Source organism: Theropithecus gelada, chromosome 19 (assembly GCF_003255815.1).
Source record: "Theropithecus gelada isolate Dixy chromosome 19, Tgel_1.0, whole genome shotgun sequence".
Taxonomy (NCBI): domain Eukaryota; kingdom Metazoa; phylum Chordata; class Mammalia; order Primates; family Cercopithecidae; genus Theropithecus; species Theropithecus gelada.
In genome coordinates, this window is record NC_037687.1 from 34,867,817 (window position 1) to 34,883,666 (window position 15,850).

At 51.2% G+C, this 15,850-nt stretch overlaps 2 protein-coding genes across 7 annotated transcripts in view; one reads left to right on the forward strand and one right to left on the reverse strand.

The window, feature by feature from the left end:
* The window catches only part of ZNF606 (zinc finger protein 606), a 68,220-nt gene extending 63,151 nt beyond the window's left edge, over nt 1–5,069 (reverse strand). Inside the window, exon 1 of the mRNA XM_025366008.1 lies at nt 4,975–5,069. The gene's annotated coding sequence lies outside the window, so the exon portion shown is untranslated. The remainder of the gene's footprint in view (nt 1–4,974) is intronic.
* On the forward strand, nt 3,905–14,548 carry ZNF135 (zinc finger protein 135). Of its 6 annotated transcripts, none has more exons than XM_025366017.1 (5): nt 3,907–3,973; nt 4,616–4,682; nt 6,126–6,252; nt 8,277–8,372; nt 11,882–14,548. In XM_025366017.1, the coding sequence occupies exons 2-5, from the start codon at nt 4,650–4,652 to the stop codon at nt 13,600–13,602; spliced, it is 1,977 nt and encodes a 658-aa protein (XP_025221802.1). In that variant the 5' UTR covers nt 3,907–3,973; nt 4,616–4,649; the 3' UTR covers nt 13,603–14,548. The 6 variants fall into 6 exon arrangements, with proteins under 6 accessions (XP_025221798.1, XP_025221801.1, XP_025221804.1 ...); XM_025366015.1 differs by having other exon boundaries at nt 3,938–3,973; nt 4,621–4,682; nt 11,846–14,548; XM_025366013.1 differs by lacking the exon at nt 4,616–4,682 and having other exon boundaries at nt 3,905–3,973; nt 11,846–14,548.
* Nucleotides 14,549–15,850: the final 1,302 nt, after the last annotated feature.

Genomic DNA, 15,850 nt, shown 5'->3' on the forward strand with positions numbered 1-15,850 from the left:
TGGACTTTGCTTCCCCGGCTCCCTCCGGGATCCCCAGCTTTTCCCTGCAGTCCCCACTGGGGGCTCCTGGCTCTATCCTATGCCTTAATTGCTGATGGGCTCCAGCTCCCCTTCTGGGGCCTTCTCTCTCATCCTGCAAAGGAGGAGCTTCTACCGAGCTCAGGATGGAGGGTGGGGTCTTGGCCCCGCAGTCAGCCCATTACTCTCGGAAGCCCCCCTGAGCCTTCTCTCAGGGGCAGATCGATTGTCTCGCACAATGGGATATGTAGAGATAGCTCTCCCGAGTGCCCCCACTTGTTGGGAGCCAGGGGCTCATTCCATGCAGTTTCCATCTCGGTCTCCACCTGCTGGAGGCACAATCACAGCTGTTTGTTGGTGCCAGAATTGCACAAGAAAGTGGGTGCCATTGAACACAGGGCATCAGTCAGGCTCAAGTCTACCTGGGCTGGCCCCACAGACATCCATCTCGTGTCCCTCAGTCCTCCAATTGAGTTTGTCCAAATAACTCATCTTCCCTTGTGCAAAAACAACAAAAAACATGCAAACTGCCTCCCCTCTGGGGTTCCCACTCTCCTCAGAGGGACCACTACCTTCCAAGGCCCCAGAAGGATTTTTGATTGCCCTGGGAACCCACCTACCAACCCCTCTCAGTTCTCTTTTCTCCTCTGCACCATCAGCCCCAGGCTGTCTCCCCATTTCTTGAATGCCTGCAGCTGCCTCTAAGCAAACTCTGCCTCCAGCCCGTTCCCTCTGCCCCATCCCCATCCTGCAGCCAACAGGGTCCCTCTAAAATGCAGACACTGAAAAGACAAACCCCAGCAGGGCAGCTCCATCGTGTCTTTTGTGGCCCTGCTGCCTCCACAGCTCCCAGCACTGGGATGGTGGAGGCTGGTGTCCTTAACTCACTGTGTCTCTGCCTAACTCCACACTGCCTCTCACCTTGGCCTCCTCCTGTGCCTAGAACAGTCTCCACTGCCACACTTGACCACACTCAGCATACAACAGGCCCTGCAGAGTGAAGTGATGACTCAATGAGTGAGGGGAAGTCCCTGTGGAGATAACTGAGACACTGTTGTGGGCTGCAGTTTCCAGCCAGGGAAGCCTCCCTCAACCTCTGAGGGGAGGTGGGCCACCCCTGGAGGGCCACTCTCATGCACTCCACCTTAGCTGACAGAAGCAAGGACATGGCCCAGGATCCTGGAGCAGTTGTGGCAGCTGCCGCAACTCTCGAAAGCCACCACGTGGTGTTCTTCGCCCAACTTGCCCAGTCCCAAGACCCTGCCTGAGCTGCAGTGAGACACAAAGCTAGCCTCTCTCTTCTCTTTAGGTTCACCCCAGCTGTGGAAGCCCCAGCACCTCAGCACGCCTCCCTCACCCTGTGCCTTCCTCTGCCAGCACTCCCCAAAGACCCCAACACCCCCATCATAATGTGCCCCAGTCTCCCGTCCTCCAGCCCTTGTCACAGGAGCTGTGAGCCCAGCCCTGGGCACTTAATGCTCTGGAAGACTAGAGTCTCACAGGTCACCTTTCTCCCTGGCAGCCAGGGTCTCTTGGGTCAGAGGAGGGCTGGACACTGCTAGGTTTTGAAGCTCTCAAAAAAAAATTTTTTTTTAAGGGAGAAATATGTCCAGGGAGCTGTAACTGTCACAGTATATTTTAAATGTATATGTTGAACAGATTAGCTTTTTAAACATTAACATACAGCATGACACAGTTCTGCTATCCATGCTGTGATTGCAGGATTGCTTGGAAGCTGCACTGATGTGCAGCCCACCTGCTCATGGTGGGGGGTCCTGTCCCAGGCCACACAGAGAGGCAACCAGCAATGCTCTGCTTGGAGATTCGGACAGGAAGCCAAGAAGGAGCTGAGAAGGGCCCAGCCAGTGGTTATGAGAGAGCAGGAGGTTCAGACCACAGCAAGGGCGGCACCGGAGTAGCCTCCAGCTCATCTTATTTGACTGGTAGTGTTATTAAAGCCTTTGAAATCCCTACCAGCTTTTAAAAATCAAGAGATTTCACACAGAAATCACGATCTCTGGGTTCTTTTGAGAAATCCAGACCTGGGACGCTGGGCTTACCAGTCTGTAAGACCCCACTTGGCTGGAGCCAAGCAGCACCTGCCCCTGTAGAAAGAGCCCGCCCCTGTTGGCATGTACGGTTTAGAAACCTGGCTGAGAGGGCCGGGCGCGGTGGCTCAAGCCTGTAATCCCAGCACTTTGGGAGGCCGAGACGGGCGGATCATGAGGTCAGGAGATCGAGACCATCCTGGTTAACACGGTGAAACCCCATCTCTACTAAAAAATACAAAAAAAACCTAGCCGGGCGAGATAGCAGGCGCCTGTAGTCCCAGCTACTCGGGAGGCTGAGGCAGGAGAATGGCGTAAACCCGGCAGGCGGAGCTTGCAGTGAGCTGAGATCCGGCCATTGCACTCCAGCCTGGGTGACAGAGCGAGACTCCGCCTCAAAAAAAAAAAAAAAAAAAAAAAAGAAACCTGGCTGAGAAAAACCGAGGATCAGAAGGTCTGAGGAAGGAAACAGAGGGGCAAGTGTGAGGGAGCTGGGCAGGGCCGCCTGGCCACCATCAGGGCTGAGCAAGCTCAGTGTGGCACCACCGACAGCTTCTCACCAGGACTATCAGACCGCTTGGGAAAAAGACTTCACCATAAGTTGTGTGTTCATACCTTTTGATCCAGTAAAAGGAAACGGGTGGAGGAGGTGGGGTGGGGGCAGGGGACAAAAGAGTATACATTTTGTGAAAGAAAAAAATAGACACACAAAATGTTTTGTGGCATTTGGGTTTGTGAGTGAGAGAACTGAAAAATGGCATTTTATGTACAATGGAAAGCCTCTTTACTGCAGTAGAGTGAAAAGCAGGCTGGCTTTCAGTGTGATGGTCACTAATGTGGGGCTTTACAGCTCTTGGAACGTACAGGACACCCTTAAAAGCCAAGAAACTTGCCTTTGCTTTGTTTACATCAGTGCATTATGATTTTGAGCCATTATATCTCTTCATAATTGCCACTGTTTTAGGGCTTATGACATTTAAAGTCTTAACTTATGTGTCAACCAGCTAAATCTTTTCAAGTGTCTGTGTGTGGTATGAGAATTCGTATTGTGTTCTCTGCTGTTCTCACAGTTCAAAGAAAAAAAAATGCCCCTGTCTTAAAACTTTTCCGCAGCTTCAAATACAGTTCCCAAGCCCAGGCTGATTGGAATTAATCAGTCCTCTCTTAAAAGGGCAAAAGCACAAGGCTCAGCCCTGGCTTTCCCAGCTCCTCTCGCCTGGCTGCTCCATGCTCGTGTAATGTATGCTGGTGAAACGAAGCCCGCTTGAATGGGGGCTTCGCTACTGTGTGCTGCTGAACCTGGGCCTAGCGCCTGGCAGGCTTTGGTGAATGTTCAAAAAATGACAATTCATTTCATGTCCGCGAGAACATACCAGCTTTGAATATTATACTGCTGTTCAAATGCACAATTTTGACTACCTAGCAATGTCCGAAGTCGTCATAATTGTTAGTGTCTTGCACATTATGTTCCTTATAACCATGTAATAAATACAGCAGGAAGTCTCCAGGGCTGCCTCAGTGTGGAAAATGCAAAGACTCCCGTGTGTGCGATCTTGGTGAATGCTTTGGTTTGAAGTATGTGTTTTGAAAAACCACTGCTTTGTTTGCAGCAATAAAGCTAACGGTGGAGTCTCCAACACGAAAGCCCGTGCGGTCGCGCCGGGAGCTCACGGCGTTCCAGGTGGCCTCGATCCCGCGTTGATGCCCAGGCACCTCCCGCGCCCTGTTTCACCAGGCCCGGTGACTCCAGCTCCAGCAGCACTGAGAGACCGCCAAAGCCAAGCGGGAGAGCGACGTGGGAACCCGCGGCCGGAAATGCGCGCGCGGCTCTCTGGGAAATGGAGTCAGGCGCGCGCAGGCGCAGTGTCGGCCGCCGGTGCCGCGGCCTTTGTCTAGCCGTCAGGCGGGTGAGCCAGGCCGGCGAGGTGGGGGAGGGGAGGCCAGGCTGGGCCGGGCCGGGTGCAGGGGTCCGGGGATCTTCCTGGGGCCCTGGCGGGGCGAGTTTCCAGCAGCGCGCGTCTGTGTGGAGTCCGTTTTGCTGCCCGGGGCCTGGGGAAGGCCGTTTCGGGGCTGGCGGGGACAGGATCTGGGAGGCATCCCTGGTCTGAGAGGAGGGCGGGGCCCAACGCTCAGCCGTACTGGAGCTGCTCCGACAGCCCTGAGGGAACGCGCGCCTCGCCCCCGGCCCCACTTCTGCCCTACACCGGGCACTGGGCCGCCACCCTTGTTGATAGAAGAGGGAAAGTGAGGCACAATGCCCAGGGCCAGGGGACCGCAACCACCCGGTCCTTGTCACTGTAGCGTTAAGGCCCAGAGTCTGCGCAGCAGGCATGTGTCGGCACCCGCCAGGCCCTCAGCTTCCCTCAGACGGGCGGGAAAACCCTAGGCGCCCTTCCCCGCGCGGGGGCCGCCCCACACACAGCAGGCGCTTAAACGGGGACGCGGGGCCCTGGAGGGCTCTCCACGGAGCTAGGCTCTGGCGCAGTTCCGGGCTTGGGGACCTGAGCACCGCCTCGGCCTCCCAGCTGCTCACCTCCCCTTTCCCACAGAGCAGGGCCGGCCGTTCCTGCCAGAAGCCAGGGCATGACCCCTGGGCTGCGCGTCTCCACAGACCCGGTGAGAATCTCGGCCTCGCGCGTGCTCTCCACCTCGTGCCCGGCTTCCTTCTCGTGCGCGGCCTCCTCTTTGCACCCCGTCCCTACTCGCGCGTAGCCTCCTCCTTGCGCCGGGTCCCTACTTCGTGCCCGGCCTCTGCTCGTGCCCGGCCTCTGCCTGCACGCCCGGCCTCCTGAAGTCCGCGCCAGGCTCCCCAACCACAGCCTCTGCTCTGCCCACGCTGCGCTGGCGGTCAGCGGGCACGGGTCCCGGTCTGAGTGGGCTTTATGTTTGTGCGGCCGTCATTGCGTACCTGAGGCTGGGTGATGTCAGACAACTGTAGGTGCCCTGACTCTGCAGTCGGAAGTTGAAGGCCTTCGCGTGCTCTGCGCTCCAAGATGGCGCATCGAGTGCCGCTTCCTCAGACGGCTTGGAGGCCAAGGGGGCGGAACTCGCCTTTTTATGATGACATTAACCCCACCCATAAGCCCCCGAAAGACACCGGCCTCCTGTGGGAATGTCAGAAAACCCATACAAGGGGACTGGGGCGGTGGCTCGTAGCTGTATCTATAAGCCCAGCTACGGGGGAGGATTGCTTGAGCCCAGGAATTGGAGGCTGCAGTGAGCCATGATCGTGCCGCTGCACTCCAGCCTGGATGACAGCGAGACCCAGTCTCTAAAAAATTAAAAAACTCAGATTCAGGCCGGGCGCGGTGGCTCACGCCTGTAATCCCAGCACTTTGGGAGGCCAAGGCGGGCGCATCACGAAGTCAGGATATCAAGACCATCCTGGCTAACACGGTGAAACCCCGTCTCTACTAAAAATAGAAAAAATTAGCCGGGCGTGGTGGCGGGTGCCTGTAGTCCCAGCTACTCTGGAGGCTGAGGCAGGAGAATGGCGTGAACCCGGGAGGCGGAGCTTGCAGTGAGCCGAGATTGCGCCACTGCACTCCAGCCTGAGCAACAGAGCGAGACTCCGTCTCAGAAAAAAAATAAAAATAAAAAAACCCCTCAGATTCAGTCTTTAGACTTGCTGCTACTAGCTTTATAACCTTGTTTATCCCCTAGGCTGAAGTGCAGTGATGCAATCAAGGCTCACAATAGCTTCAAACTTGTGTGCTCAAGTGATACTCCCCACTCAGCCTGTTGAACAGCTGGGACCACGGGCATGTGACACCATGCCGGACTGGTCCACTCCTTTATTATTATTTACTCCTTTATTTATCCTCTGCACCATTTCTTATTTCAAGAGACAAATTATTGGAAATGGGAATGATGCCTTAGATTCTAAGATCCTCCACCTCATCAGCAGGGCACCCATCCAGGCCCCACAGAAAAACCTGACCCAAAACCCCAGACCAAAGAGAACTCCATCCGACCCAGCCTGGCTGGCATTCACCAGCTACCCCACCTACAGCCAGTGCCAGGGTTGGCTTGGCTGAGGACACATGTGTGATGTTTCAGGAGCAAGTGACCTTTGAGGACGTGGTGGTGGACTTCAGCCAGGAGGAGTGGGGGCAGCTGAAGCCTGCCCAGAGGACCCTGTACCGTGATGTGATGCTGGACACCTTCAGGCTTCTGGTCTCTGTGGGTAAGGCCATACCCATGCCCTATCTGATGGTCTGTCCCTGACATGAATTCTGATTCTACTAGGTTAAATATGGGTATAGGATGGAGCTTTAAAAGCAAATGCCTGGCCGGGCGCGGTGGCTCAAGCCTGTAATCCCAGCACTTTGGGAGGCCGAGATGGGCGGATCACGAGGTCAGGAGATCGAGACCATCCTGGCTGACACGGTGAAACCCCGTCTCTACTAAAAATACAAGAAAATTAGCCGGGCGAGGTGGCGGGCGCCTGTAGTCCCAGCTACTCGGGAGGCTGAGGCAGGAGAATGGCGTGAACCCGGGGGGGCGGAGCTTGCAGTGAGCCGAGATGGCGCCACTGCACTCCAGCCTGGGGCACAGAGCAAGACTCCGTCTCAAAAAAAAAAAAAAGCAAATGCCTGGGGCTGTATGTCTTGGGCTTTAGGAACCTGACTGTTTTAATGTAGGAAATATCAATTAGGACCAATATCAACAAGTCTCAGACTCAACCTGAAATCAACAGAAGCAGAGAAACATACTGGGTCTCAAGACTACAGAATCCCAGGGTAGAACAGGGTCTTCTGTAGAGCTGTCAGGAGCCCCTCCTTCTTTAACACCTCCCTCTGCACTTCTGTCTTAGTCTGTTAGGGCTGCTAGAATACCTTAGACTGGGTAATTTATAAACAATAGATATTTGTTCCTTATGGTTCCAGAGGCTGGGAAGCCTAAGATCAAAGTGTCAGCAAATTCAGTGTTTGGTAAGGGCCTGCTCCTCACTGATGGCACTTCCTTCCTGTATCCTGACATGCCATAAGGGGCAAGGGAGCTCTCTCAAGCTTTTTTTATAAGGGTCCTAATCCCATTCATGAGTGGAGCCCTCATGAATTAATCACTTCCCCAAGGCCCCACCTCAACACTATCACATTGGTTATTATGTTCCAACATTTGAACCTTTTTTATTTATTTATTTTTTATTTATTTTATTTTTTATTTTTGAGATGGAGTCTTGCTGTGTTGCCCAGGCTAGAGTGCAGTGGTGCGATCTCGGCTCACTGCAAGCTCCGCCTCCCAGGTTCACACCATTCTCCTGCCTCAGCCTCCCGAGTAGCTGGGACTACAGGCACCCGCCACCACGCCTGGCTAATTTTTTTTTTTTTTTGTATTTTTAGTAGAGATGGGGTTTCACCGTGTTAGCCGCGATGGTCTTGATGGTCCTGACCTCCTGATCTGCCTGCCTCAGCCTTCCAAAGTGCTGAGATTACAGGCGTGAGCCACCGTGCCCGGCCTGAACCTTTTTTATTTTTAAGAAACAAGGTCTTGTTCTCTTGCCCAGGGTGGAGTGCTGTGGCACAGTCATACTTACTGCACACTCAACCTCCTGGCTCACGTAAACCTCCCATATCAGTCTCCCAAGTAGCTGGGACTACAGGTGCATACCACCACACCCAGCTAATTTTTAAAATTTTGTAGAAACGGGGCCTTGCTGTGTTGCCCAGGCTGCCCTCAAGCTCCTAGGCTAAAGCTCCCACCTCAGCCTCCCAGAGTGCTGGAATTACAGGCATAAGCCACTATGCATAGCCTAAATTTTAGGGGGACACCGACATTCAGACCATAGCAATCTCTTTCTGGCTTCATTTCCAGAGAGGCTTCTCTGGAGGTGACAAGACAACTGCCAGGGTGCCTTTCTTGGGACCAAGACCAGCAGAAAAGACAGGGTCTGTGTCCCAGGGTTGTCCTGGTTTGGCTCCCAGGTCTTCTTCACAGTGATCATTGTTGCCAGCGGGCAGGGGAGGAACCAGAGTTCTGATTGTCCAGGCCTGGGTCACATGTCCACCCCAGAAGCAGGGGTAGGGTCGGGGACTGAGAGTAGGGGAATGAGTCCCTGGGGAACATCCAGGGCTGTGGGTATGACAGCTGAAGTCACTCAGGGCCCCCCAGCCATCTGGGACCTGGAAGACCAAAGGTGGAATGGGCTGAGGCTCAGGAAGGGTCCTGGGATACAAATGCTCACTCTGTGGGTCTCTCCCTGAGTAGGACATTGGTTACCAAAGCCGAATGTCATCTCCCTGCTGGAGCAAGAGGCAGAGCCACGGGCGGTGGACTCTGGAGTTCCCCCAGGCGTGTACCCAGGTGAGATGGGAGCCCTCTGGGGCTGAGAGAAGCCTGTCCATGCTTGCTTCCTGGTTTCTCGCTCTGCATCTGTTCTCTAATTCTTCACGGAAAATTTACTACTCAGCCTTAGTGAAGATTTAGCGAGCACCCATTTTGCTGTGAGTGATGACACCAAGTCCTCATCTCCACTGAATTTACATTCTTGGTGAGGGAGTCGGGGAGACAAACAATAAATCGGTAAAATAATAATAATAAAATGAGTTGGATGATTACAGATTGTGATGAATGCTGAGAAAATGAAAATGAGCAATAAGGTAGACTAGGATGGGGGTGAGGAGACTTTAGCAGAGAGATGAGGGATAGCCTCTCCAAGGGGGTGACATGTGACTTGAAGCCTGAGCCATGGGGCAGTCTGAGTGAATAGTAGTATTTCAGGCAGAGGAAACAGCAGGTACAAAGGCCCGAAGTCATGCATCAGTCAGCTCTTGCATAGGAAAAGCACTCCGACCTCAGTAGCTTAAACCAAATAATTGTTTATAACTCATGTGTCTGTGGGTCAGTGGATCCAGGCTGGGCCCTGCCATGTGCCTGTAGGGTGATTGGTAGGTAGCAGAAGTATCCCAGTCTAATGATAGTTAATTTCCCATTGGCATCAGATGGGAAGACTGGCCTGTCACCAGAGTCCAGGAAGGATGGCCAGTGTGGGAGAGGGTCACGGTAGGGTCCCTCCACATCAATAAGAGTCAGCCCTTACGCAATATATTAGCTTGCTATTGCTGCTCCTGCGACAAGTTACCATTGACCCTTAAACAACATGGGTTTGAACTGTGTGAGTCCATTTATACATGGATTTTCTTCTGCCTGAGCCACCCCTGAGACAGCAAGACCAACCCCTCCTCCTACTCCTCAGCCTACTCACTGTGAAGACAACGACAATGAAGATCTTTATGGTGGTCCACTTCCATTTAATGCATAGTAAATATATTTTCTCTTCCTTATGATTTTTTTAAATAGCATTTTCTTTAGCTTACTTTAAGAACACATTATATAACATATATACAAAATATGTGTTAACTAAGGGCTGGGAGCAGTGGCTCACACCTATAATCCCAGTACTTTGAGAGGCCGAGGCAGGCAGCATTTGAGGTTGGAAGTTCAAGACCAGCCTGGCCAACATGGTGAAACCCCATCTCTACAAAAAAAATACAACAACAACAAAAAAATTAGCTTGGCATGGTGGTGCACACCTGTAGTCCCAGCTACTCAGGAGGCTGAGGCAGGAGAACTGCTTGAACCCAGGAGGTGAAGGTTGCAGTGAGCCAAGATCACGCCACTGTTCTCCAGCTTGGGTGACAGAGCAAGACCACGTCTCAAAGAAAACAAAGTGTTAACTATTTATTTTATCAGTATGGTCAACAGTAAGCTATTAGTAGTTAAGTTTTTGGGGAGTCAAAAGCTATACGCAGATTTTCTATTGTACTGGGGTCAGTGCCCGTAGCCCCCTCATTGTTCAAGGGTCAACAATACTACAAACTTCGTAGCATAAAGCAAAGCAAATTATCTTAAAGTTCAGGAGATCAGAAGTCCAAAATGGGTCTCTCTGGGATATAATAAAGATGTCAGCAGGGCATCATTCTTTCTGGAAGCTCTAGGGAAGGGAAGAATCCATTTCTTTCTTTCTCTCCTTTTTGTTTTTTAAGAGATGGGATCTTGCTCTCTTGCCCAGGATGAAGTCCAGTGGTATGATCATGGCTTACAGCAACCTCGACCTTCTGGGCTCAGGTGATCCTCCTGCCTCAGCCTCCTCAGTAGCTGAAACTACAGGTGTGTGTCACCATGCCCAACTAATTTTTTTATTATTTTTTTGTAGAAACAAGGTCTCATCATTTTGCCCAGGCATGTCTTGAACTCCTGGGCTCAAGGAGTCCTCCCGCCTCAGTTGTCCAAAATGTTGAGATTACAGGCATGAAGCCTTGTGCCTGGCTAAGAATCCATTTATTTGCATTTTTCAGCTTCTAGAGGCACCCACATTCCTTGACTATGGCCTTGTCCATCTTCACAGTCAGCAAGCCCTGGTCAAGTCACACATCATATTCACTCTGACTCTGACCCTTCTGCCTCTTTTCCCCATTTAAGGACCCTTGTGATTACACGGGTCCACCTGGATAATCCAGTGTAATTTCTGTATCTTAATGTTAGTTGATTAGCAACCTTAATTCCTCCCTCCCATGTAATTGGAAACATACAGGTTCTAGGGTTAGGATGTGGGCATTTTGGGAAGCCACTATTCTGCCATTCACTCCTGGCTTAACTTTTTTTTTTTTTTTTTTTGAGGCGGAGTCTCGCTCTGTCACCCAGGCTAGAGTGCAGTGGCCGGATGTCGGCTCACTGCAAGCTCCGCCTCCCGGGTTTACGCCATTCTCCTGCCTCAGCCTCCCGAGTAGCTGGGACTACAGGAGCCCGCCACCTCGCCCGGCTAGTTTTTTGTATATTTTTTAGTAGAGACGGGGTTTCGCTGTGTTAGCCAGGATGGTCTCGATCTCCTGACCTCATGATCCGCCCGTCTCGGCCTCCCAAAGTGCTGGGATTACAGGCTTGAGCCACCGCGCCCGGCCAACTTTTTTTTTTTTTTTTTAACTGAACTTTTCACTGAAACATAACAATATGGGGAAGGTGCCCACATCACACCTCTCGGCCACTGTGGGGTCAGGGTAGGGGCAGCAGGCACCCAGGTCATTGCTGTGCAGACAGGGCTGGGTACCAGAGCAAAAAGAGAGTCCTGCCACGAAGGAGGAGGAGAGAGTGCATTTGTTCATTCATTAAGCATGTATATTGAGCTCTTGCTGTGGGCTATAGATACAGTGGTAAGCAAGGTGGACAGAAACCCCTACCCTCAAGGGGTTCCCAGTTAGTGAAATGGACGAAATCAAAGTACTCTAATACACCATGGGTCATTTATCTTCCTCTTAGTGATGCACGTTGCAGCTATTCCTGTTTGTGGGGAGCAGATAGGTTCCTTTACATCTAGAGTGAGGTGGTACAACGGCATATGCTGTCAGAAAGAAGCTGGGTGTCAGCCAACTTTCTCCATGCAGCACCGTTTTCTCTGTTGCCACCTGGCATCGTGGAGGCCACTATAGCTGGGGCCTGGGTGCCACACTTTTCCTTCCAAGTCCAGTCCCTCTGTAGTGCTCTCTCCTGGGCATCCCCTTTGCACCCACCTCTGTGCCCCCCTCACAGACTCCATTCATATTTCTTGTGCCAACTGTTTTTTTGCTCCCTCTCCTCTTCCTTTCCTTATTCTGTTCTTTCCACTTCCTTTCCTTATTCCTTATTTTCCTTTTCCTTATTCTGTGTTTCCCTCTCTTCTTTTCCTGATTTGCAAAACTATATTTTTAAATGGTCAAAGCCACTTGAACCTTGAACCTTTCAAAATCACTAGTTTTATCCTTCCTCTTCCCATCTCACCACAAACTTTTGCCCTGGAACAGAGATTAAGGGACATTTCCAGTTTTTGCTTCTTTCAGACTTGGAAACTAGACCCAAAGTCAAACTGTCAGTTCTAAAACAAGGCATCTCTGAAGAAATATCCAACAGTGTCATCTTGGTAGAAAGATTCCTGTGGGATAGTCCATGGTACTGCAGGGGTGAGGACACTGAGGGCCACTGGGAATGGAGTTGTGAAAGCCTGGAGAGCCTGGCAGTGCCGGCGGCCTTCACGCCTGTGAAGACGCCTGTTCAGGAGCAGTGGCAGAGGAATGGGTTTGGGGAAAATGTAAGTCTGAACCCTGATCTCCCACATCAACCAATGACTCCTGAAAAACAAGGCCCCCACATGTGGGGAACACGTGGAAAAAGGGAGAAGCCAGACCTAAATGTTTTACAGAAAACATGTGTAAAAGAGAAACCCTACAAATGTCAGGAATGCAGAAAGGCCTTTAGTCACAGCTCAGCACTTATCGAACACCACCGGACACACACAGGAGAGAGACCTTACGAATGTCACGAATGTGGAAAAGGCTTCCGGAACAGCTCGGCACTTACCAAACACCAGAGAATCCACACTGGGGAGAAACCCTATAAATGCACTCAGTGTGGGAGGACCTTCAACCAAATTGCCCCACTGATCCAGCACCAGAGAACTCACACAGGCGAGAAGCCCTATGAGTGCAGCGAATGTGGGAAATCCTTCAGTTTTAGGTCCTCCTTCAGCCAGCACGAGCGAACTCACACAGGCGAGAAGCCCTACGAGTGCAGCGAGTGCGGGAAAGCCTTCCGGCAAAGCATCCACCTCACCCAGCATCTGCGAATCCACACTGGGGAGAAACCCTATCAGTGTGGTGAGTGTGGCAAGGCCTTCAGCCACAGCTCGTCCTTGACCAAACACCAGCGAATCCACACAGGGGAGAAGCCCTACGAGTGCCATGAGTGTGGAAAAGCCTTCACCCAGATCACCCCACTGATTCAGCACCAGAGGACCCACACAGGAGAAAAGCCCTATGAGTGCAGTGAGTGTGGGAAAGCCTTCAGCCAGAGCACACTCCTGACCGAGCATCGGAGGATTCACACAGGAGAGAAGCCCTACGGATGCAACGAGTGTGGGAAAACCTTCAGCCACAGCTCCTCGCTCAGCCAGCATGAGCGGACGCACACAGGAGAGAAGCCCTATGAGTGCAGTCAGTGTGGGAAGGCCTTCCGGCAGAGCACACACCTCACTCAACACCAGCGAATCCACACGGGGGAGAAGCCCTATGAATGCAATGACTGTGGCAAGGCATTCAGCCACAGCTCATCCCTCACCAAACATCAGCGAATCCACACTGGGGAGAAGCCCTATGAATGCAACCAGTGTGGCAGAGCCTTCAGCCAGCTTGCTCCCCTCATTCAGCATCAGAGGATCCACACAGGAGAGAAACCCTATGAATGTAACCAGTGTGGCAGAGCCTTCAGCCAGAGCTCCCTTCTCATCGAACACCAGAGGATTCACACCAAGGAAAAGCCCTATGGGTGCAATGAGTGTGGGAAATCCTTCAGCCACAGCTCCTCGCTCAGCCAGCATGAAAGGACACACACTGGGGAAAAGCCCTATGAGTGTCACGATTGCGGAAAGTCCTTTAGGCAGAGCACCCACCTCACTCAGCACCGGAGGATCCACACAGGAGAGAAGCCGTATGCATGCAGGGACTGTGGAAAGGCCTTTATACACAGCTCCTCCCTTACCAAGCACCAGAGAACTCACACTGGATAAACCCATTCCACATGTGCTGGGGACATAAGAAGACCTTAAGCCATAGCTCATCCCTTTCCAGATTTGACCCAATCATACACATGAGAAATGTATATTCATACACAAGCCTTTTCACACAGCACTTCCCTCAGACACCCTCAGAGAGTTCACACTGATGGGAAATGACCATAGGACCACCAAGCTCTAGGTCGTCCATCCCTGCATCCAAATCGTAGGGAAATGTGGAGATAATCAGCACTCAGGACCTTCACCCTCGAATGCCCATTAGTGCTACGTTATAGAACCTACAAAAAAGAAATGGAACAAGTGTAGTGGATTCAGGGAAAGCTTTTGTCCAAGGATTCACCATATTCCAAACCAGAGATGTTCAGATTGGTGAGAAACCCAACAAATGCCTTTCATATGTACAAGAACCAAATGAAGTCAGAATTTGCCATTGTTGCACATCATGTTTTGTGGGGGGAAAGTGCTTATGAATGGTGCAGGTTGACTCTGATATTCCCAAATGACAATATGGCAGAGTGTTCCAGAAATGAGAGTGGCATCTTTATGGAATCACTATGGATACTGACTGTCTCAGTAAAAAGCTGTCTGGTTTGTGTGTATATTGTTTGATCAGGGTACATGCCAGCCAGTCACCGACTGGAATTCCATATGACAAAGTATCTGTACTATAGACAGGTTTTTAGTTATCCCTGCATTATTTTTGCAATTAATCTTTATATGCAATGAGATTGAAAAGCTTTGTATGGGAAAACTTAAAATGTAAAGTTGCTTCCATAGAGTCTCACTGATTCTGAGACGGCTTTTGCTACTCTGTTCTCCCTCTACATTTCTCTGCAGAACTCGCGTTAGAACACACAGGTATTTGTTTTACAAAAAGGAAGATTTTTCCTTTCTTAAACCATCATCTTATAAGCAATAGCAAATTCGTGTTAGAAACTTCTGTTTTGCGGCCGGGCGCGGTGGCTCAAGCCTGTAATCCCAGCACTTTGGGAGGCCGAGACGGGTGGATCATGAGTTCAGGAGATCGAGACCATCCTGGCTAACACGGTGAAACCCCGTCTCTACTAAAATACAAAAAAAATTAGCCGGGCGAGGTGGCGGGCGCCTGTACTCCCAGCTACTCGGGAGGCTGAGGCAGGAGAATGGCGTGAACCCGGGAGGCGGGGCTTGCAGTGAGCTGAGATCTGGCCACTGCACTCCAGCCTGGGCAACAGAGCCAGACTCCGTCTCAAAAAAAAAAAAAAAAAAAAAAAAGAAACTTCTGTTTTGCAAGATTCATCTTTTTTGGGAAATGTTCAAGTTAATCCTCTCAAACTGCTTTTTCATTGTTTTCATACAATTTAACATTTTGTTAAAGCCTAAGTCCACAAATAGCAGTCTTTCTGACAACTATAACCTTTAAATGGTGACTTGCTGCCCTCATTAGAAATTGCATTGGCTGGCCGGGCGCGGTGGCTCACGCCTGTAATCCCAGCACTTTGGGAGGCTGAGGCAGGACGATCACCTGAGGTCGGGAGTTCGAGACCAGCCTGACCAACATGGAGAAACCCCATCTCTACTAAAAATACAAAATTAGCCGGGCATGGTGGCATATGCCTGTAATCCCAGCTACTTGGAAGGCTGAGGCAGAAGAATCGCTTGAACCCGGGAGATGGAGGTTGCGTTGAGCTGAGATTGCACTCCAGTCTGGGCAACAAGGGTGAAACTCCATCTCAAAAAAAAAAAACAGAAAAGAAATTGCATTGGCTGCTTTTGGTTATCAGCTGTCAGTTGTGGTTACATCCATCAATTTGATTTTTCTAATCCCAATGCTGGGATATAAATTTCCAGTTACTTGAAATTTCTCTCTTGGGGAAACCATGTTGCAGACAGTCTTCCAATATTGCTTCACAGTATGATTGTGGAGTGCCTCTTGGGATAAATGCCTTTGTCATTTACAAGCCACTGGAGAGCTGGACGTGGCTGCACCTGCCTCTAGTCCCAGCTGCTTGGGAGGTTGAGGCAGGAGGATGACTGGAACCCAGGAGTTCTGGGCTGTAGTGTGCTCTGCTGATTGGGTGTCCACACTAAGTTCGGCGTCAATATGATGACCTCCAGGTTGCCTATGTAGGGGTGAACCAGAGCAGGTCAAAACTCCCATGCTGGTAGGGCTCACACTTGTAATCCTAGTACTTTGGGAGGCTAAGGCAGGCAGATCACCTGAGGTCAGGAGTTTGGGACCAGCCTGACCAACATGGTGAAA